The sequence below is a fragment of the Vombatus ursinus genome, unplaced genomic scaffold, assembly GCF_900497805.2.
Source record: "Vombatus ursinus unplaced genomic scaffold, bare-nosed wombat genome assembly UNPS02009975.1, whole genome shotgun sequence".
Lineage (NCBI taxonomy): Eukaryota > Metazoa > Chordata > Mammalia > Diprotodontia > Vombatidae > Vombatus > Vombatus ursinus.
Genome location: NW_020949753.1, coordinates 5,240,243 through 5,263,339, shown reverse-complemented (window position 1 = coordinate 5,263,339; position 23,097 = coordinate 5,240,243). Strand labels below are relative to the sequence as shown.

General features: G+C 37.3%; 1 protein-coding gene across 9 annotated transcripts in view; it reads left to right on the top strand.

Annotated features, from left to right (window-relative positions):
• AFF1 (AF4/FMR2 family member 1) overlaps positions 1–23,097 on the top strand; it is a 175,967-nt gene that overhangs the window by 32,328 nt on the left and 120,542 nt on the right. For 2 of the 9 annotated variants that reach the window (XM_027853353.1, XM_027853350.1), the window contains exon 1: positions 8,274–8,712. The exons of 2 other annotated variants lie outside the window; for them this stretch is intronic. In XM_027853353.1, coding sequence (XP_027709154.1) covers positions 8,684–8,712 — 29 coding nt within the window. In that variant the 5' untranslated portion in view covers positions 8,274–8,683. Of the gene's footprint in view, positions 1–8,273; positions 8,713–23,097 lie in introns of those variants that run through there. 5 more of the 9 variants (XM_027853358.1, XM_027853357.1, XM_027853352.1 and 2 more) reach the window with 4 other exon arrangements.

The window sequence follows — 23,097 nt, the reverse complement described above, 5'->3', positions numbered from 1 at the left end:
TCTTTCTTTCTTTCTTTCTTTCTTTCTTTCTTTCTTTCTTTCTTTCTCTCTTTCTTTCTTTCTTTCTTTCTTTTTTTTTGCTTTTTGGTGAGGTAATCGGGGTTAAGTGACCTGCCCAAGGTCACACAGATAGTAAGTGACTGAGGGCAGATTTGAACTCAGGTCCTCCTGACTCCTAGGCCAGAACTCTATCCACCTAGCTGCCCCTTGTTCTTTATTTCTTGAAGGAGCATTTTGTAATCTAATTTATACAAGTCCTTTTGTGTACTTTAGTAGATGCTGTTTTTTGCAATGAGGTTTCCTTTTCTTGCCTCTTGGATTTTTTATTACATAGAAATGCAGTTGATTTTTGAAGGTTTATTTTGTAGCCTGCAACTTTGCTTGAACTTATTGTCTGAATTAATAATAGTCTTTGCTTATTCTTTAGAACACAGGTGCCAGATACCTCTGCCAGCAGGACTCAGTGCAGTTCATGAGTACAGCCCAAATCTGATTAAAATGTAATTGGGAAATATTTAACAAGATAAATAAAAATGTGATAAAACATAGATAATAAGCATTTTAAAATAAGTTAATGTGAGGCCCACAGGGATCCTTACATATGAATTAGTGGCCCAATTTCTATTTGAATCTGATACCACTTCTCTAGAATATGATCCTAAATATCTTTGCTGATTTCCTAGAATTTTCCAAGTAATCATTGTATCATCAGCAAGTAGGGATAATTTTATCTCTTCCTTACCTTTATTTATGTCTTTAATTTCTTTCTCTTGTCTTATTACTGTTGCTGACATTTCCAGAACTCTGTCCAGTAATAGTGGGGAGAGTGGGTATCCTTGATTTACTCCCATATTTACTGAAAAAGGTTCTAGTGAAAACTTGGAAAGACTTGTATGGTCTGATGCTGAGTGAAATTAGCAGAACCAAGAGAACATTGTACACAGTAATAGCCATGTACAATAGTACAATGACTAATATTGATAAACTTAACCCTTCCCAGCAATACAGGGATCTAAGACATCTCCAAAGGCCTCGTGATGGAAAATGCTATCCACATCCAAAGAAAGAACTATGGAGTTTGAATGCAGATGGAAGTATACTCTATGCTATTTTTTTTTCTTCTGTTGAGTTTTGTTTCCTCTTTCTGGTGGTTCCTCTATTGGTTTTAATTCTTCCTTACAACATCACTAATGTGAAAATATGTTGAATAGGAATGTATATGTATAGCCTATATTAGATTATGCACCATCTTGGGGACGGTGATGGGGAGGAAGGGGGAGAAAAATTTTAAACTCAAAAGCATATGGAAGTGATTATTGATAAATCAAAATATATTAATTAAAAAAAAAGAAAAAGGTTCTAGTGTAACACCATTGAATATGATGTTTGCTTTTTTGTTTTACATAAATACTTTTTAATGATATTTTTAAAAAGGTCCCTTTATGCCTGTACTTTGTAGGGTTATTTTAGCATAAATGAGTTTTGTACTTTGCCAAAGACCTGTCCTGCATTTATTGGGATAATCATGTAGTTTCATATGCCTTTGTTTTTTATATGGTTAATTATGTTGATTGTTTTCCCAAAGGTGAACCACCTTTGGCATAAATCCAATTTGATCATAAATGATCATAAATGAATGAACATGAATGAATGAAGTATTGTTGTGTGTTTGACAAAATCATATTTAAAATTTTTTAATTTGATAGTCATTAATGATATTGGTGTATGTTTTTTTTTTTTAATCCTTCCCTGGTTTAGGCATTTATCTCAAAAGGATACTAGTAGAGTGTTTTCTTTCTCAATTTTTAAGAATCATTTGTATAGTAGTAGTATTGTCCTTTAAAAGTTTGATAGTGTTCTCCTGTGAATTCCTCAGGACCAGGACTTTATTTTCGTTGGTAGTTGCTTTTGATACAAATATTTTTCCAAGTTGGTTTCTGTTCTTTTCTGAAATTGGGTTATTTAAGAACTTGATTTTATCTTCTGTTAGCTTTGGTATTTTTAAGAAATAAGTTTTTACTGATGTCATCTGATTTTTACAATATCATATTATCCCCAGTATCCTCCCTGCCCCTTCCAGAAAGCCATCCCATAAAACAAGTAGTACTCTTTTAAAGAGAAAAAAAATCAGTACAACTGATTGATAGATTGAAAAAATTTAAAAACGTAACCATGTAACTGACATACACCTTCTCCACAAAGGGGTGGGTTGGGGTTGTCTTCTTGTAGTTCTTCATTGGAGTAACATTCCAACAATTTTATAATTTTATTAGTTCATTGGTGATTTTTTTTGGTCTGTGGTTGTTTTTTCCTTTTACACTGTTGTAGTTACTGTGTTTATTCTTTTCTTAGCTTGAGTATTTTATATTTTTGAAGGTATTCCTCTATTGTGTTCTCAGTTTTTGTCTGTATACAACTGTTTACAGTAGGTTCCAATTATTCTTTTTACATCTTTTGGTTTTGTTATGGTTTCATCATGGTCATTTGCCATTTTGTTTTTAAATGGAAATGCTCAAATATTGGTGCTTCTGAGTTATTATTGAGTCTCCTCATACCTACCACACACTGAAAATGGATGTCACCTCAATATATATTATTATACCAAAAAAAAAAATGAGAACAGAATCAGATTAGATACTGTGATTGTGACAGAGAGGGCATATTCTTAACTAAACGAGGGACAGAGGTGACTAAAAAAGATAAAGCATATAAATTGTCACTTTAGATTTAAATGGTTTTGTATTTTAAAAAATCATTGATGGCAACTAGGATAGACAGAGAAGAAACCAACTTGGAAAAATCTTTGTATCAAATATCTCTAAGTGTCTGATATACATAACTAATACAAGAGCAAATGCAATTGTTCAAAAGATAACGGGGAAACATTTATCAGAATAATTATAGACTGGTAACGATAGGGAATTTTCCAAATCGCTTGTAATGAGAATTACTAATAACATGAAAAGCAGTTTGTTATAATGGTAGATAAAGAGCTAGCTGACCTTAGACTCAAGAAGAGCCGAGTTCATGTGTGATCTCTTGATATATGCTGGATGTGGGCGATGCTGGGACAGTTAGTTAACCATTCTATTCTCTAGGCTAGAGATGGCAAACTCAAATAGGAACAGAGGATGCTGATAAACCCCATGGGTTGCATATCTACTTAATTTGAAAATGTAGTATTATCCATGTTTTATTGTATTTACATTTCTTTTGTTAAATACTTCCCTATCACATTTTAACTGTTTTGGGCCACATTTAGGAATGTTGCAGGCTGTTTGTGGCCCCCAGGCAGCACATTTGAGACTTCTACTCTACACAATTCAGAGGCTGATAAACTGTAGAGAACATGCTGATTTGAATTGGTAAGGGGGGGTTGGCTAGTCTGGAGTTTCCTGTGTCACTGAAACCACATTTTCAATCTGTAATTCCAATCCTAACAATAATCCTAATAACAATTAACATTCATATTAGTGTGTTAAGGTTCAGAAAACACTTCACGTATGTTATCTCATTTATTCTCCCCAACAACCTAATCCAGTAGTTGTAAATTACCAGGCTTGGCTTCAAAGACATGGGGCTTGGGGATGGGGAGGGGTGAGGAATGGGAGTAGGAAACATATGATTAGATCACAGAATATAATGTCAGATATTTTTATATATGCTGTATAGTTTTGTGAGACTTTTAAATTCTTTCAGTCAATAAACATTTATTAAGCATATTTATTAAGATGTGCCAGGCACTGTGTTAAGAGTTAGGGATCAAAAAAAAAAAAGATATTCCCTGCCCTCAAAGAGCTTACAATTTAATGGGTGAAGACAACATACAAAAGGGGAAGAAGGTACCTGGGATGGAGGTGTGAGGGAGAAATCCAAAGGAGTGCAGCTGGCTAGGACATGAAGAGATGGCTGGCTGGGGTACTCTCCTTAAAAGGAGACTTGGAGAAGAGCTCATCACACTATTCAATCAGAGAAGATCCAGAGGCGAAGGGTTCTGGCAGGGTGTGAGTACCGAGGCTGATTTGATCTTGCAGGATGATGGGGTTCCTGGGGCCGTGATGTAGAATCGAAGTTCAACGTAGTGTAGCCGGGTAGGAAACTGAGATGGTTTGTTATAAGGGATAGCTCAGGAGTGGGGGACTTGCATCTTAGAGGTCACATGTGGCCTTCTAGATCCTTGGGTGCGGACTTTTGACTGAGTCTAAGTTTTACACAACAAATCATTTTATTAATGGGATATATTCTGTGAAGTTTGGATTTAGTCAGAGGGCTGCACTTGAGAACCTAGAGGGCCACATGTCGCCTCCAGGCTTCAGGTTCCCACCCCTGAGAGAGCTTCTATGGTACAAGAGGGGAGATACATTGGAAAATGTGCATAGTGAAAAAACAAAAGATATCAATAAAATTACTTTTAATAAATGACTCTCAGGAGCCAGTTTTATGTCATGTGCTAGATTTAGTCAAAATCTTGGATCAGATCACAGATCTGGCATTTTATTAGGCCCGTGAGCTTGGGTTTTGTTTTTTTGTTTGTTTGTTTTTTAAGTCAATCAGAGTTAGGTAACTTGTCCAGGGTCACATAGCTAGTAAGTGTCTGAGGCAGAATTTGAACTCAGGTCCTCCTGACTCCAGGGCTGGTGCTCTTTCTACTTCACCACCTAGCTACCCACCCCATAATCTTGTAGAAGGGTAGCTAGGTGGTGCAGTGTATAGAGTGCCCAGCCTGCAGTCACGAAGACTCATCTTCTGGAGTTCAAATCCAATTTCAGACCCTAGCTATGCAACCTGGGCAAGTCACTTAAGCTTGTTTGCCTCAGTTTCCTCATCTGCAAAATGAGCCAGAGAAGAAAATGGCAAACCACTCTAATATCTTTGCTAAGAAAATCCCAAATGGGGTCATGAAAAGTCAGACACAATCAAAATGGCTAAACAATGACAAAAATCTTGTATAAGTCATTTATTCTGGGCTCTTAGATAAGGATTTTGGAATAGATGATCTCTAATTCAGTTCATTTAGTGTCTACTGTGGGCCAGGCACTGCTAGAGAAAGACAAAAATGAAAATAGCCCCAGCCTTCAAAGAACTTATGTTTTTAGTAGGGGGAAGTAACCAGGACATATAATAACGTGTACTTAGTGAATCTAAATAATTTTTTTTTGTGAGAGGAAGTGTAAACAACTGAGATCATCTCCAAGTGTTTACTGTTGGGTTTGTCAGTTGAAATAAAGCTTCGATGTAGGCAAGAACTGGAGGTGAGGAAGAGAGTGCATTCCAGGAAAGGGGGACAATCTGTCTCTCCCCGTTTCTCCCAATTCTGCATCCATCTCAACTTGTCCCCAAACACCTCATCCTCCCTCATCTCCCCTCCCCTTTAACTTTGCCTTAATCCCAACTTATTCCCAACTTATTGCCAATTCTCACTATAACTGTTGAAGAGATCACCATTCTTCTTAGTCTCCCAGACAGGATTTTATCCTTGATTCTTCACTCTTCCCCTGCATATATCTGTTACATCAACGAATCTTGACACTTCTGCCTTTCACAAGATTTCCCACATATATTCCCTTCTTTCTGTTTCTATAACCCCCACCCTTGAGGCCCATTTCCCTACCTCAAGTCTTTCCCCTACTACAATCCAGCCTTCACTTAGCTGCCAAAGTGATTTTCCATCTGTGTCAAATTCCAATGGCTCCGGCCTCTTTCTTACCTTCAGGCTGAAATATAACCCTCTTTGTCATTTAATGCTCACTCTCTCCACAACTGCTATACTGCCCTAAACTGTTCTTCTTCCCATGGGACAAGCCAGCTCTTATCTCTCCCTTTGCTCTGGCCTGCTGGTCCTCATGCCTGGAATTCTCTCTCTTCTTACCTAGGCCTCATCATTTCCCTAACTTCTTTTAAGCTCAATTCTTACCTTCTGCCAGAAGTTTTTTCTGGCACCCTCAGCTGCTAGAGCCTTCTTGTTTCCTGTTGCCTCCCATCTGCTTTGTATTTATCTCCTAAATTGTTATTTACTATGTTTTCTCTCCCAGTGGAATCTGAGCTCCTTGAGGGCAGGAACTGGTTTTGTCTTTTTTTTTCCCCCTAGCACTTATCACACGGCAATTTCCTGAAACATCCTGTATGAGAGCATGATAAGGAGGGCCATTTTTGTCTGGAAAATAACATATGGCATGAAAAACATGAAAGAAGTTTGTAAATCAGTTTCCATCCAGACTACGAAAAGATCGAAATGTGAAACAGGATTTTCTGTTTTATCCTGGAGACGGGAGCTTATTGAACACGAGTGTCATGGCCGTGCCTATCCTGAGGTTTCGGAACATCATTTTGGCAGCTGCGTGGAAGATGAATTAGACGAGGCAGAGACTTAAGGCAGGGAGATCAATTAGGAGACAAATGCAATAGTGCAGAGGAGAGATGATGAAGGCTTGAACTTGAGTGGTGACTGAGTAAGTGGAGAGAAGGGAATGTATTTGAGGGATATTGTGGAGAGAGAAACAACATTTAGAAACTGACTGGGTAGGGTAGCTAAATGGTGCAGTGTGTAGAAAAGTCTGTATTTGAAGTTAAGAAGAGCTGAGAGCAAATATTACCTCATACCAAACAGCTGTGTGACCTTGGACAAATCACTTAACCTCTAGGTCTCAATTTCCTCTTTCTGTAAAATGTGGATAATTATAGCACCTACCTCCCAGTGTTATTGTGAGGATTAAATAAAGTAAAATATGTAAAGTACTGTGAAAGCCTCAAAACACTATAAAAATGCTCAGTTATTGTAATTTTTATACTGAAGGGTGAATCAGGGATGACATTGAGGATCAGAACTGGGTGACTGGAAGGATGGTAGTGTTCTGAAGAGAAATCAGGAAATTAGGAAAATCGATACTTTTTTAGGGGTATTATAATTCCTTCCAAAATAGCACATTTTGGATATGCCTTTGGGAAATTCAGATGTTGTCTAGCTGGTAGTTGGTGGTGGGAAACTTTGACTCCTACTCTGAGGGCTGAACATGTAAATATTGGGAGTCATCTGCAGAGTTATGATAATTAAACCCTTGGGAATCCAGGAGATTACTCAGAGAGAGTAGATGTATGTATTCTTTCCAGCTCTTAAGTTCTTTGGTCCTATGTTTATGAATTATGGAGCAACTTGGGTCAAACTTATATCAAATGGGGCATGGAATAATTGTACAATTCCAGATAATTTGACTTTGTACTCTCAGAATATTGAACTATATATAGATAGATAGATAATAGAAATATACATATATATTATACAGTATTTTCATTGGCATAACGAACTGTCAGTGAGCAATCTCTTTGAATCAATGCAAATTTGAGACCTTAGAAGTTATATGATTTGTCTAGGTTTACACTTAGTATGTAGCAGAGGCTGATGAACCCAGGTTTTCCTGGCTTTCTAGTCACTAGCTCACCCAGCTTCTCATTCGGTTGCATAATAAATACTTAATTGCGTTGAAGCAGCTAGAGCCTGGAGGGGGAGTAGTGTCCTTAAGAAAGACTGGGAGGGAAGTGGTATAACACAACACAGGCTATACGGAAGGGTCGATGGACGGCGGTATGATATTGCAACATTTAGCCACAGTAACTCAGTCCAGTTATTAGTAAATATTAAGTGGCACTTAACTGTAAACTGTAATGCAAACAAGGATATTTGTGTTGATGTTATCTCCCTTGCTACTTCATAAGCACTTTGAGGTTCAGGGGCGCGTTGTTGTTTTGAAAACAGCACAAAATAAATGTCAAATGAGTTAAAAAAGGAAAAGGAAATGCAGTAACTCCCACGTTTTCTTGTTATGCAAGTCATAACTGCCCTCCGAAGATTTCCTTTCCTGAGTTATTTCCATTCCCTCTCTCCCCAAGTGTTCCCCCAATGTGCATCAGGAGTTCTGGTCAGCAGCAGCAGCAGCAGCAGCAGCAGCAGCAGCAGCAGCAGGGAACTCTGTGTTCCAGGGATGCCAGTTTGTACTTTGTTAGGCATCTGGCAAAGGACCAGTCTGCAGGCGGGTCTCTGGCACCTCTCTGGCCCCTGCACTTCGGCACCTCCTCCTTGATAGGCTGGCCACCCTGGCTTGTATTTTTTTTTCTATCCAATCCTCCTCTTTTTCTGGCCTTAATAGGCTAACATGCCCAATTAAGGAGGTGGACTGTACCACAAGAATCTTCTTGGAAGGGGTTTGGCTTTTTTTATCTACGCAATCCAGCAACTTTCCATTGCCCCGGGAATGATTTCTTTCCTTCCTCCCTTTTCAAAGTTTTGTTTTTTGCTTTGAGTCGTTAGCCAGTGATTTTCCTTAGCTGCATTTCTTTCCTTTCCTTTCCATAATTTTTGCCCCGCTTTATAATTAAATACTTTAAATTCCGGAGCTTGAAAAAAACTCCCTGTGCCTAGGAAAGTGGAGCTTGCTGAGACCCAGCCAGAGTGCCCGGATGTGTATCAGAATTCATGTAATCCCAAAGTGAACTAGAGGCTTAGTTTAGGAAACTGGAGTCTCTGGGAACAGGTAGGAAAGTGACTTTTTTTTTTTTTGAAAGAGAGTGCCGTGCATAAGGGAGATAGGAAACAGACATCCACTGACCCACCCTCAACAAATGCTGAAGGAGATTTTGGCTGGAGGGTCAGCCAGATGAGAGGGTTGATGGACTGCAGACTTTTTGCTTTATGAACTTAATTATGGCTTCCCCGTCAAGGTAAGGAAAGCACAGGGAGAAACTTTTTTTTTTTTTTTAAGGCCTAGGGGATGGAACGTTTGTTGTTAAAAGGGTAGGGAAAGAAAAGTAGTAAGTGGTTTGTCCATGGCTTTTCTCATCATTTCTCATGTTAATGTCTTTATTTTTTTACCCCCCAGGCTCAAAATAGTTTTCTTTATTTTACTGTTACTCTTGGCATGCATGGAATCTAGTAAGGAAGGAAATAATGTATTGATTTGCATGAAAAATGAAGATTGAAATTTGTTTTGGAAGAGAGTGGGAATTATTTGGAGTAAAATTATTTATGTGATTTCTTTTGCTAAACTGGTTGGTCAGTCTTTTTGTGTATCCTGGATTCCTGTATCATTATTTGTGATTTTTGGGTGAATTCAATAGGGTTAAGTAAAACAGAGTTAATGTTTGATAAGGTGTTTGGTACCTTGCCAGGTGTTAATCAGGATTTTGCTAATAGAATAGAGTTTTGTATCAAATGGCTGCGGGTGAAACTCCCGAGTTGGCTAAGGCTGGAGATGGACTTCGAATTGGGAAGGAGAGAGAATAATTAACTACTGTTGCTGTCAGTGGACCTGGTTTGTTGTTGTCTGGTCGATAACAAGAAAGTAGTTAATTACGTTTAAATGCGAACTGCTCTGTGGTGTTTTGGCTTTCTTCTGACTGCTACTACTTCCAGAGAAACTTCAAATGAACAGAGTAGACATTTCCTTTTAACTGCTTGAATATATTAGAAAGGAGGGCAAGCTCTCATCCCAGAACTCCATTTCTTTTTTTCTTTTTCTTTTCTTTTTTTTTTTAGGCAATGGGGGTTAAGTGACTTGCCCAGGGTCACACAGCTAGTAAGTGTCAAGTGTTTGGTCTGAGGCCGGATTTGAACTCAGGTCTTCCTGACTTTAGGGCCGGTGCTCTATCCACTGTGCCACCTAGCTGCCCCCACCACCCCAGAACTCCATTTCTGAAAAGGAAAAAGAGAAACCAGTCTCAAACTGAATTTAATGTCCTCTACTTATTTTAGTGTGGTCTGAAGACTAAGCCTGTTTCTGGATTGGGGAAAAAAAAAAGCATAGTATATGATGACAGAAAATAGGAACTAGAGTTATAATTTCATTAGTACAGGTAATTCCCAGTAAGTATTCTCCATCAATTCAGATTAACACCTTCTCTGCAATTTGTGTAGTTTTAGAGAGTTTCTCAGAGTTCTAGTTCCTACTCAGGGTCATGTGGCCACTATGTGTCAGAAGTCTGAATTGAACTCAGATCTTCTTGACTCCATGGCTAGATTCTGTCCACTGCTACCTTTCAGGGATAAGAAACACTAGAAATTTGTATTTCAGCCAAACTACCAATTTCACCCACTGATTTTGACTTTTTACCTAGTGGCAAAAGTGTCTGGGAAGTGAAGGTTGAGTACTTAGAGAAGAAATCTGTATATTTTCCCTCCTCCATTCCTGCTAGAATTCCTTAGCTCTGTGATTTAGGGTCTCCAGAGAAGATTCAGAGTATCTCCTGCTCTTCTAGATTTCCTCTTATTATGTCTTTGAACCTGGAACCACAGAGGGGATAGGACTGCTTGTGATGAACAGATTTCTTCTTTGCTGAATTTACCCTCTTTGCACACAGACCCTCAATGCCAATGGGAGACATTTTGTAACTTATACACTAAGAAAGGGAATGTGTAGGATGATTTCAGATCATTTTGGAAATTCAAGCAAACACTATAGCTGATGCGGTGTTGCATTAGATTTAAGACATATGGGCTGAAAGAGCCATGGGATGTGGGGAATCTTAGTACTGTGTACCAAACACAACATTTTCCACTCCTTTTCACTCATCTTTCATTTAGATTATGTTGGCCTCCTTTATCCTGGGTTGTGAGATGGTGCACAGACGTTGGATTTGGAGGCAGCTACTGACAGCCGTGTGACCCATGGCAGGTCACTTAAATTCTCCCTTTCCTTATCTGTAAAATAAAGAGGTGGAGGTGGGTGGGGTGGGTGGACTAGATGATTTCTGCTATCCCATCTAATTCTAAGTCTCATGATTCTTGGGGGTTTGTGGATCAGACTTCTCTCTTACAGGATCAACTATGAGAAAACTTGACTTAATTTTCTAGTGGTAGAGCCTGAAGGTAAATTAAATTGGATTCTTGTAGCACTAATGAGGGGACCACCTAGGTGGCACAGTGGAGTCGGAACAACGGAGGTCAAATTTGACCTCAGACACTTAATAGCTGTGTGATCCTGGGCAAGTCACTTAACCCTGTTTACCTCAGTTTTCTCATTTATAAAATGAGCTGGAGAAGGAAATGGCAAACCATTCCAGTATCTCTGCCTAGAAAACCCCTAATGGGGTCACACAGAGTCGGGCATGACTGAAAAATGACTGAACAACAGCACTGATGAATGTCCTATTTCAGGGAAGTACAGTGCTGTATACTGTAGGGGATCCTGGTAAACTTTTTGCCCACTGGACACTGATATCAGGGGGCAAATGAGTGTCTGAGTAATTGGATTGGAATCATACACATTGAAACGTATGCAAAACCTGCCAAACTGCTTTTTCATACTTAACCTGGGTGTCTCCTGTAAATGGAAAGAATTTCAGTCGAATGACAGAGAATTAACCTGTTTCAGAGTTAAAGACAGGAGTTTTTTGTAGTAGGAATGCATTTAATAGTAGAAAAGAGCACTAACGATTGGGACTGTTCTGGAGAATACTGATCACTGGGCCTTGAAATATGAAGTTTTCAGTTCAGTACCACCCAACTCCACAATTAGATTATGTTGTATGAGGGAAGAGGACACATCTCACATTGTATTACTATGTGTCTCCAGAGAGCCAAGTGAGGTTAAATTACATTACTTCTCTCATCTCCAAGTACAGAGTGTTTTTGCTTTATTTACACAGGTGAGAAGATGAAATGGAGAAAATGTGAATGACTTGTTTTTAATGATTTTTCATTGTACGTTTTTGTGATATTTCATATGTGGTTTATTTTCCGTTCACTTGAGTGGTTGGTTACTCAGCTGAATGACTTTGAAAATGCAGAGTCAGGTAAGGCATGATATACATTATTTTAAACTTTCAGAAATTTTTGTCAACTTTTCCATGCTCATTCTTAGAAAGTAGGCCTATTTTCTGCAAGTATGAGACTTGCAGGATGTCCAACTAAAGAACAACAGTTTTTAAAACTTGTACTTTCTTGAGTTTAGTTGCAATTAGCTTCAGCTTTGAAACATAGAAATTATTGTAGAAATAACCTAATTCTTGTTTTCTTCTGGTGAAGACCAATGCAGCTTTTTTGTGTGTGTGTTTTTAAACCAAGTTAGAAAAAGTCAAATGAGAGAGTCTTAACACATGACACATTTGTGTTTTTTTTCTGATGGACAAGTATGCTTTGGACTGAGTCGGCTCTGAAGGGAATGTTGTTGGTGAATATTACTGGGAAATGTGAATGCTTTGTTCTGTTCTGTCTCCCCTCCCCCTTCCCTATTGGAGAGCCAGCCTTATCTATGAGAAAGGATACATGCCTTTACCTCCAGTCAACTGTATTAAAAAGTCATGTGGGATAATGTTTGTGTGGGCAGTTTATTTTTTTTTAAACCAGAGACTCTCAACTTTTGATGGCAATTTTACCTAGACAGCTCCTTTTTGAAGTAGCCATCTCTGCTTTTGCTGTTCTCTTAAATCAAGTTTTCTTGATTATTTAGGAGAATTACATGTGGGGACTCTGTGAGTGAGGATAGGTTCTGTTCCTTCCGCATTGTACTTAAAATAGCTCCCAGGTTTACTGCTTTTAAACTGGATGTGATTCTTCCAGAGCTTAGCAGTTTTCATCTGATAATGGCTTCCCAGAGTCAGGCTGTAGTTAAATTTAAAATCACTGAAATCACAGACAGCAGAATTGTTCCTAAGATTCTGTTATTAAGCTCCAGATTGTGAAGATCTTGCTGTATGGAGAAAAGTTTTCCATTCACCAAAAGCAGCATCAGTGTTTTATAAGCCATACATTCTTCTGTTTTATCTTAGGAAATCTGTGAAAAACAGGGGAATTCGAGGTGATACAGTTACTGATCTGTGATAATTAAAATGAATAGTAGGGAAGAATAATGTTGAAAGTAAAGGGATTGGGGAAGTAATGAGTAAGCAAGTGGTTTTGCAGCATTATATAACATTTAGACTCTTAAGTGTATTTTTTTTCCTCTTGACGTAAATTGAAGATGTCAGTGAGCACCATTTGCAATTTATCTACATTTATTTCCATTTTATAGAGAGGTCCCTTGGTTAATTATAACTGGAGGTGGGACTAAGACCTTGGTCTCTTCCTTGGGTTTCTTTCAGTTAATTATGAGTAAATTTTTATTAGCTAGTATATGGGGGTATTCTTAACTACAGGTAATGAAAGTGACATCAGAGATTGCTACCTACCCCTTTTTAAAGATCACCTGTTTTGTAGTCATTGGCAGTTGGAATTTAGTATGTAGGTGGTTTTAAAAAAAAAATCTTAATTTTATGTTTACTTTGGATTGAAGGGTGTTTTCATCATTGAGGTGAAGGAAATCCTATGCTTTGGACTTCCTTGATTTGGAGTTCATGATTTTCTGTGATTAAATAAGATAATTCTTTATTTCTCAGCTACTTTAACAACAAAAACAAGAATTGTTGGGTTTATTAACCTCTTCAGTGCTTGGAAGAATAAATACAAAACCTGAATTCAGTTCAATTTGATAAGTGGCCATTCTGTGTGTTTTGCTACTTACCTGGCATAAAAAAAAAAAGACTGAAAAAATGAAAGCTGCTACCTTCAAGGAGCTTATTTTCTATCAGGGAAACAATTTGTACACTGAGAATAAGTACAAAGAAAATTCAGCAACATCTGTGAAGTTCCTTCCACTTGCAAGGTGATGGGGATATAATATGTATGTATAAATGAAGCACTTCAATTACAAAGTAATTTGGAGGGAGAAAAGTTGAATTAACAATTTGAGGGACTTTGGGTAAGGTAATTTTAGGAAGTAGAATTTGAGTTTAGCATAAGGATTTCCAGAGGCAGTCTAGAGGGACAACCTTGTAGACACCCTAAGGCCTCTCCTTCCTTGTCTCTCTTCCCCTTCCCCCACCTGCAGTCCCCATTAGTTTTATTTACCTTGTATGCATTTGCTATCTACTTACTCCACCACTTATTGAAGAGTGTAAGCTGCTTGTGGGCGAGGACTTTAATTTTTCTCATTAGATTCCCAGCATAGGTCCTGACACTTACATTGGTGGTAGGTCAATATTTGATGAACTGAAGGGGTGAATGAATTCAGTCTCTGGCATTTGAATTTCTTAATACGTAAAATGAATGTTTAGGGTCAGTGACTTCTGAGTCTCCAACAAGGCCTTTGAAAGCTAGGAGCTTCCATTTCCTAATCTATATAAATCTAATTACTTAACCATCTATAAATGAAATAATTAGAGGGGAACTGTGAAAGTTTGCACAGATAATCTTTCCCAACCAATCCAGTTACCTGGTAGCATTTTAACTTTGCTAAGGATGGTTAGCTTATTTTATTGTAGACAGAATGTACAATGAAAAGGACATTGGATTTTCAGTCCAAAGACCTTGATTCAAATCTTGCCTTGGTCCCTTAACTCTCTTGTAACTTTGGAAGCCTTTAGCTTCTCTGAACCTCCTTTCTTTATCTGTTAAATGGTGGGCTTAGTCTACATCAGTGGTGTCAAACTCAAATAGAAATGAGTTGACAAATCCCTACAGAAAGATCTTTGTGGACCTCGGGTTGACTTAGTTTTAAGATGTAATGTTATCTGTGTTTAATTGTAGTTTTATTAATTTTGTTAAATATTGCCCATTTACATTTTAATTTACTTCCATTGCATTCATGTTGGTCACTTGTTGCCTTTGTGTGTGACACTTCCGGTCTATATGACATCTGAGGAGGGCCTGCCCCTTCATCTCAATCTGTGATCACCAGTAAATTCAGCCAAAATAATAACAAATGTTTTATCATTGCTATATATCATTCAGATCTCTTAGTTTCAGTTTCATTTAAGGTTTAGATTTTAGGCCTAGGGGTTGAGGTTCAAGACTTTTGACTTTTTTTCTACTGTTTGTTTACTGGGTGGCAGGTTACTTCAGTTTCTGGGCTGTGGTTTATGACGTTAATAATTATACTAATGGGATGATTAAAATTAGGTATTAAAACTGATAAATTTTTGGTTGTCTTTTTTTTCCCCCGATGATTATAATTGATTTTTTCCCATGCTTTTTCCTTCTCTGAAAAGTACTCCTCTGTGGTATTTTCTGTTTCTGATTTTCCATTTTAACTTATTAACCAGTTTAACCTCCTATCTGGCACCTTAAAAATCCCTTTCTCAAAGTAGTCATTTGGTGTTAAGCTTTTTAAAAACTTTTTATGGACAAAAGGTGACCTCTTCTACAGATAGGATAGGATGTTAGGTTTTTTGTTTCCTGTGTTGCCTTTTTCTAACTCATAGTACTTGTTTATAATTAAATTCATATGCTTCGTATGAATTTGTATGCTTCATTTTAGTAGTAGTGTTCCTTCCCTTGCATTTGTAGATCTATACTGGCTCTTGGGAAATTTTTTAATGTAGATTCTCCCTGCCTAAGTTAATTAGATTTTATATTTCTTCTATTCCTGGCTTGGGTGTATTTGTCTCTTTACTTTCTGTGTTCAGTTGCTTTTCTACATCCAAAATGACCCCTGTTTCCTTGATAGGAATACCTAATGTTGGTTCAACTGAGGCAAAATTTCCCAAATAAAAGGAAAAAAAAGCTTGAGAGAGGTATTTGTAGGACCTCCCAATGTTTATTCAAGAGTATTGTATTGGACTCTGTACAGTTTTTCCAATTAGAGGAACTAAGATAGTATCTTTCTTAGGAACAGAATGCTACCACTCAAGCTTTATTTTTCTCTTTCATTTTATTATATAGAAACCGTTGTTGTGACTCATGCATAGAAACTTCCCCCAACAAAAGACTGACTCACAGTTTATTAGAGTAGTTATACCTTTATATTTAGATGAAAGTCTTGGTCAAGAAATCAGGTCGGTGTCTGCTTTCTCTACACTTTCTGAAATTTCTCCTTTTCTCCACAGCCACAGTTTAGGAAGTTCCTTTATTATATCAGAAATACCATGGCATTATTTAGTAATATACCTGGGAAAAAATGTTGTGAGAGATCTAGCTCTTATACCTGAGCTTCTTAAGGGGACAATCTAAGGAGAGAAAGTTGTAACTGGCAATCTTAGTCTACTCTTGTGAATTACAGGACTAGGCATGTAGAAGACCAACATCGGAATCTTTAGATTATCTGGAAAGAGATGATTCTGTATTCTGTGTCACAAAATATGAAAACATAGAGTTTTAAAAATTTAACTTGTTTTTTTAGTGATCTGGAATCTAGAGAATTACATATTGCCTTCTTGAAGCTATGTTCTTTTTATTATTATTATTATTATTTAAAGGACCAATACTCCAAAATCCTCCGGAAGAAGGCTGTTTTTCCTTAAGGTTTTTCTTGGCTACAACAATGTCTTCTTTACCAAAAGATTCCTGAAAATAAAACCCAGTTAAGTTAATGATGTTGCCTCTAGTTTTACTGCTTTCTTTTTCCACGTGATTAGCTACATTTGTGAATTGTGTGTAATTTAATGGAATGTTTTCAGAGCTTGTGAAATGACAGTTTATAGTTGTATCATTATTATTTTATTGCATAGTTGTGCTGTTATTGAATGTTAAATAATAAAATCAAAGGATAACATTATAGGGAATCGAATATTTGAATTAGAGCAAATGGTATTTCCCCATAATAAAATTAAGGAACTGGTCTCTGGAATGTGGGTGTTGCAACTTTTCAATTCTTGGAACTTTGTTTACAGGAAATTATTTGTCCTTTCAAAAGCAAAGCTACAAATTCAAATATGAGGCAAAGCTCCCGAATTGCCCTCTGCAGTATAATTAAATTTTGATTTTTTTTTGCATACATTTTGTGGTAATCAGACTGTTAGATTACATATGGTTTTGGGCTTGGGTAATAGGGATATAAAATGGTTGATTTTCTAATTTTGCAAGCAGATGTTTCCTTTTTGTAATTCCTTATTTTCTCCGACAGAATAGAAGGTGTGTGTGTGTGATGTTTTTTACTGGGTACATTTCTGGATGGTTGTGTGTAAAATGAATCATATTTTCCTGTTTTGTATTATAACTTCAATCAATCAATACTGATGTCTGCTACAAGCCTAGCAGTCTGTTAAGTTATATGTATATTTCCCCTTGGTTGGGGAAAGGGAAGAGAAAAAGGAAATGTTTGCACACATAATTTTAGAAATCCTTTACCTTCTTTTGTGATGTTCAGCTAACAAGTTAACAATTTAGAATGCACGTTTACAAGTAGTCTGGTCTGTCTGTAAAGTAGAAGGTGGAAGTTGCCCAAATGTAGGGAAAAGCTTTATTTGGAAGTTTTAAAAAACCATATACACAAAACTACCCAAATTTAGTGTAAAAAAAAAAAGAAATCCAAGAACTTTTATAGAGTTTACAAAACAGTAAGTTTAATCAGTTGATTTTTAAAGTCCTTCCATTAAGAATAAGCTTTACATAGTATGGTTAGTACTTTTTGTACTCTGTATACTGCCTACTCTAACTTTACCTCCTGTGTTGAATTTCATTTTACTTAGCTTTAAAGTAAGAATCATAAGACTTATACAATAGTGTTGGTAGCAACAGCATTTATATTACAGTTTGCTTTTAAGGAGACTATATCTGCCCCAAAGCACAACACCCAGAGAGTACTATTTGTCTGCTAGATCACTGACACTCCCTTTTCCTCCACTGACCTTCCCCTATTGCAGTCCAAAAATTAACCACCAAGACATTGCATTCTGGTGCTCCTGATCATGCCAAATGCCTCAGACCCAGGCCAGGGATTCAGGCTTGGGGTTGGAACACTGTGAAACTTTATTCATGGACCATAAAATTCATTAAAATAACTTTAGGACCCCCCTACGGCTAACATTACTAAAAAAAAAACCAAACAAACCTTCTTTTCTGACTTGAATGCTAGATTCTGGAATGGTATTTCGGCATCCCCCCAAGTATCCCTACCTCTAGTAGGAGGGAGGGATTTAAGAAGAACGTTGTTCCTGTTCTGCCCTTTTGGGTCATGTTGATTTGGGCAAACCCGTGTGGTCCTGTCTCCAGGCAGCCATGAACACAGTCAGAGATAAAAGAAGTTTGAGAAATCACAGGGGGTGGAAATTTCACAGAGTTAGAAATCTTGATCATTTATTTAGTGGCACAGAATCTATGAAATATTTGAAACACTTTGAAACTGACTAAAGGTATTTGTGATGGGATTGGCAGTTTTTTTTTTCTTGTTTTCCTTTTAAAGTGATGGGGAGGTATAGAAGGAAGAAATCATATTTTCATGTTTATTTTTCACTGAACCCTTCTATGAACTCAGTTATTAAGTGTTCACATTTATCATCTCGGGTGTTCTTCAAGGTCTTTGACCCCCTCCATAAAATGTAGTTTTGCTGTGTAATTATAATTCTAAAGCTTATATAGGAAGAAGAGAAACATCATAAACTGTGGTGGAGCATTGCATATCCTGTAAGACTTGGTGGATGTGTTGATTAGCTTTGCTCAATTGCTATCTTTATTCTTTTTAACCATTGTGATAAAGCATGTGGCTAGACAATGGAAGTGAATGGAAATGAAGATGTTAAAAAAAAAGTTTAGGAAATATATTAGAATTAAAATCCTCTGTATACCTAGGTACCATGCCAATCAGAATATTTAAATTCAACTAGCTTTATTACAGCCCATCTATACAAAGTAATGATTGTTTAAATTTCAATTTAGAATACTCTTTAAGTACCAGCCAATTCTACTGTGTAAATAATTTAGATGAGCAGCTAGATGGCTCAGCAGTTAGAGCATTGAGCCTGGAGTAAGGAAGACCTGAGTTCAAATGTGGCCTCAGACACTTAACTAGCCGTGTGACCCTGGGTACGTCATTTAACCCTCATCCTATAAAATGAGCTGGAGAAGGAAATGGCAAACCACTCTAGTATTTTTGCCCAGAAAACTCCCAAAGGGGTCACAAAGAGTTGAACACAACTGAAATGACTGAACAACAGAAAATTTAGAAATTATTCTCTTGTATTTTGGGCATTTTTACAGTCACTTGTGGTTTCAACTTTTTAAAATTAAAACCAGTAGCTCTCAAAAGACAAAAATAATTATATCTTTCTGAAGAGTCCTCTTCATTACATTATCATGTATGTATTAAGAATGTACTGATATATTTGCCTTTCCAATAGAAATGTCAAAGAAAACAGTCAACTTTCAAACTGACAATTATTCTAATTTTTAAGTTGGGTGCAGTGAAGTTTAAATTTTACTGGATTTGGAGTTATAAGACCTGGACTTGAATTGTGAACCTGCCATTTTTCATTTTTCTAAGATCTTAATAATTTCTGGTGTCTTCTTTTAATTCTGCAAAATGAAAGTTGTAGCAACAGATACAGAGTACTTTTATTTTAAACTTTAAAATGAACTTATGTAATTGTTAATGTAATTGTTTTTAAAGGCTAGTGCTGTGATATGAATAGGAACATTGAAATGAATATATGGAAAAGTACTTTTAGTATTCTTTCTTATCAATTTAAAACTATTTAAGAAGTTAAATTTTCACAGTTGTGCAGTCAAGATGAATGAAGAATTACAGAGTAGGGTTTGGATTTAGGACAGCGCTTGAATAGAATCACCAAAATCTGTTTTGGTAATCCATAGTAGGAGCAATAGCTGAAACCTCCTTGTGGTAGTATGGGTTTCTACGGGCATTAAAAAGTCCAAGCCATGTGGACTGTACCCCTTTCAGACTCGGTGGGTGCAATAGACTATAGTTTGCCTGATGACTCATTAGACAAGTTTCCAGATGGAGATGAGAGGGTTTGATTCCAGAGTGCTAGGACAAAGTAAATCCCCTTTGTTGAATGTTCAATGACTCATGAGTGCCTCATTTTGTCCCAACATTGAATCTGAACTGAGGGTATAGCATTAGAGGTACTCTAGTCTATAACACCCTTCTTAGAAGTTAGGCTAATTTCGCTCTGAAGAGTGTTGAGAACAGCAGTGAGCCTTGATTGGCTCTGAGGACTAGAGGTTCAGGTATCATTTCCTGGTCCCCTTTCTACAAAGCAGCCAGGAGGTGCTAAGTGTCCTCTGTGATTGTTCAATATCCTCCTCCAGCTGTGATTGATTTTGTTAAGAGTTGATTGATATATTTGTTAACAATTGATTAATTTATGAGTATTTCATCTTGGTCCAATATTTAACCTAAACTATGGGGGAACTGTCTTGAGTGAGGTCCAGCCCAAAACAAAGTCTTAGATATATCAGTGGATTGAGCTACAACGTTTTTATGTTCTTTCTTCAACAGGTGTAATACACCTTGTTACAATAGTTAGCTCTTTTTGAGTCTAAGGCAGTGTAATAGCCCCGCAGGTTAACGTGGTCCGTTTCTCTGCTGCTTCAGGGAGTTTATTTTCGATGAAAAGTTTAGAGTACAATCACAACCACTCTGTACCTCTGCTTAGGGAAATACAGGCAGAGGTTTGGCTTTCTGCCTCAGTCTTTATTTATATTTATCCCTAGTTTACCCTTGGGCTCTTTGGTTGAGGCAAAAGTTAGGTTACCAGAAACATCTTTGGTCATGAAGTAGCAAATTGTATTACAGTGTATGTTAGTAGCTACCTGGAGGGGCAGTTGGGGAAAAAACAGACTTTTTCTTGAAACTTCCTTTATTCCTTGAGCTATGATTTCATCCATTTGAAAATCCCCTCCAATAATGCTCAAAAAGGCGTCCCTTTTTGTTTGATTCTCACCTATATTCTAAATGGTCACCATAGAAGGACAATCTAGTGTGCTTGGACCATGATTGTTCTCTTAAAAAATTTTACTATTATTTTTAAGATAGTTTTTATTGATATCTTTCTTTATAACACCCCCAATTCCCCCCTATCCACTTCCCTCTCCCCTCCCAGAGAGCAATCCCATATAAAAGTTTTTAAAGAAAAAAAAGATGAAAGAAGGGAAATAGCAAAACTGACCAATATCATAGGTTGAAAAAGTCTGAAAATAATGTACCATGTGCCTCACCCATGGAGCTTCCCACCTTGCAAAGGGATGGGGGTTGGATTCTCTTCTCTTCGTGAGCTTGTCTTTCATCACTTTGCAGCATCTCCTTTTTCTTGTCTTGAGGATGTTCTTTCCTTTTCCATTGTTATAATGACTGTGTTGTTTTCTTAGCTTACTTCGTTTTGCATCAGTTCACGTAGCTCTATCCGTACTTTTGTATTCATCATATTCATTTTGTAGAGCACAGTGAGATCCCTCCATGTGCTATAATTTATTTACACATTCCCAGTCACTGGACATCTACCTTGTTTCCAATTCTTTGCTATCATGAAACGCTCGTTTCTCTTGGTATTGGAAATGATTTCTTTAAAAACTACTTATTTTCCCTCCAACATTCTTTCCACTCAGATTTCCTAAGTATATTCTGAATCTCTATTCAGATTTCTACCTTCTAATGAGATGATCACCTCCCTCTAATTATCTTATCTCTGCAAAACCAATTTTTTTTTTCACATGACTTGAGCTGGTTCTAACCTGTTTAAGATCCAGAAAGGGAAGTGTTACAAAGATACAGAGCACAAGTAATTCTGTAGGGACCTTCACTGGACCCCTTAAAACAATCCTGCTCAACCACAGGTACACTAGTTGTTGAAACATGACTCTGAAGCTTCACCTTTTCCACCTTCCTCATCCTCTTGGGATATTTTTCATTATTTCCCTTTTTTCTTCCGCCACTATCTCCATCTCAGCTGACCGTTAATACAGCCTTGTGACTTAGGCAGTGAGAGTATTACCAATATTTTATCATTGAAGAAATTTAGGCTTAAAAAGAGGTAGTGAATGACTCAGCTAAAGTGATAAGTTATTGGAGCCAGTTCTGATTTTAAGTCTAAGATTTCTTCTGCAATAGCATTCAGCCAGCACGTAAGAGGACGGTAAAGAGAAGTTTGATTTGACTGCCAGTTTCATGTAGAGGAGTAGTCCAAGAATGGAGGGTTTTGAATACCAGTCTAAGAAGTTTGGGTTTTGATCAGTAGAAGTGACATAATCAAAGCAACACTTCTTTGGAGGTGTGTTACAAGCAAACCAGGACAGAAGAAAAATATATACCACCCTCCCCTTCCCTGCCCCTTTCCCCAGTACTCCTCAGGAAAGAAAGGAGTCATAGAACAGAATGGTAGTGAGTACTTGAGACCAAAGCTGATGCATACTGTTGTCAGAAGCCAGTTAAAGGTTTTAAATCACCTTCTGATGTAGTCAAAATTTGTGACCAAATTAGATTTTTTTTGTCAGTTTGAATTGATCGAAGGGTGGTTAAGTTGGTTGGTAAAGGTTGTAGTGGTCGTAAGTATTTAATGACCTAGGGACTTGCCTGTTCTTATAGTTTTAGTATCATGTGTTTGCTCAAGCTGTCTGTGCAAGCATCTCTGTCTCTGGACCTGGATGTCTTCATGGAAAAAATATAGAGTGAGAAATAAATGTAAAAAAAGCTCAGATGAAAATGTTTTGTAGAATTCGGAGGTGGAAGGTCCATGTACTCCATTCCCCTCCTTTGATAGATGAGGAAATTGAATCATGGCAAAGGGGAAGAATGACTTTCCCATGAGTCTTAGTGAGAGAAGTAAATAGTAGAGTTGGGATTTACATCCTTGGCTGACTGTGTGTGCAGGACTTTTGCAACAAAACCACTGCAGCCCTAAATAATTTTGGGAGTTCCTTCTAGCCCTAAGGTTTCATGGCCCTTCTGTCTTAGGGACAGTTTTAGATAGAATTTTTTGGGTTTGTTTGTAAACGTGTTTTCCAGAGATCTCAGCATAGCTGTTTTTAGAAAGAAGATGACGCTTGAAAACTATTTCAAAATTGGAAAAAGCAAGGGAGATTCATTTCCATCTTGTATGGAAATTAATGGATAATTGGAAAATTTCCCCAAATCTGCTAAACAATCTATTAAAATCCAAATAGTAAAGCAAATTGGTTTTAAAGGGATTAAAAGTTTAGATGCTTCTCAGGAATGTGTGATTTTTAGATGGTTCTTAGGTATACACTTAATTATTCACAACTTCTTTAATTGCCCCAAAGCAGAAGTCCTAGTGTTTAAGTCAAACCAGCTTCTGCTTTTTCTTTAAGACTACAGCGATTCTTTTTGGTCAGATCCACACACACACACACACACACACACACACACACACACACACACACAC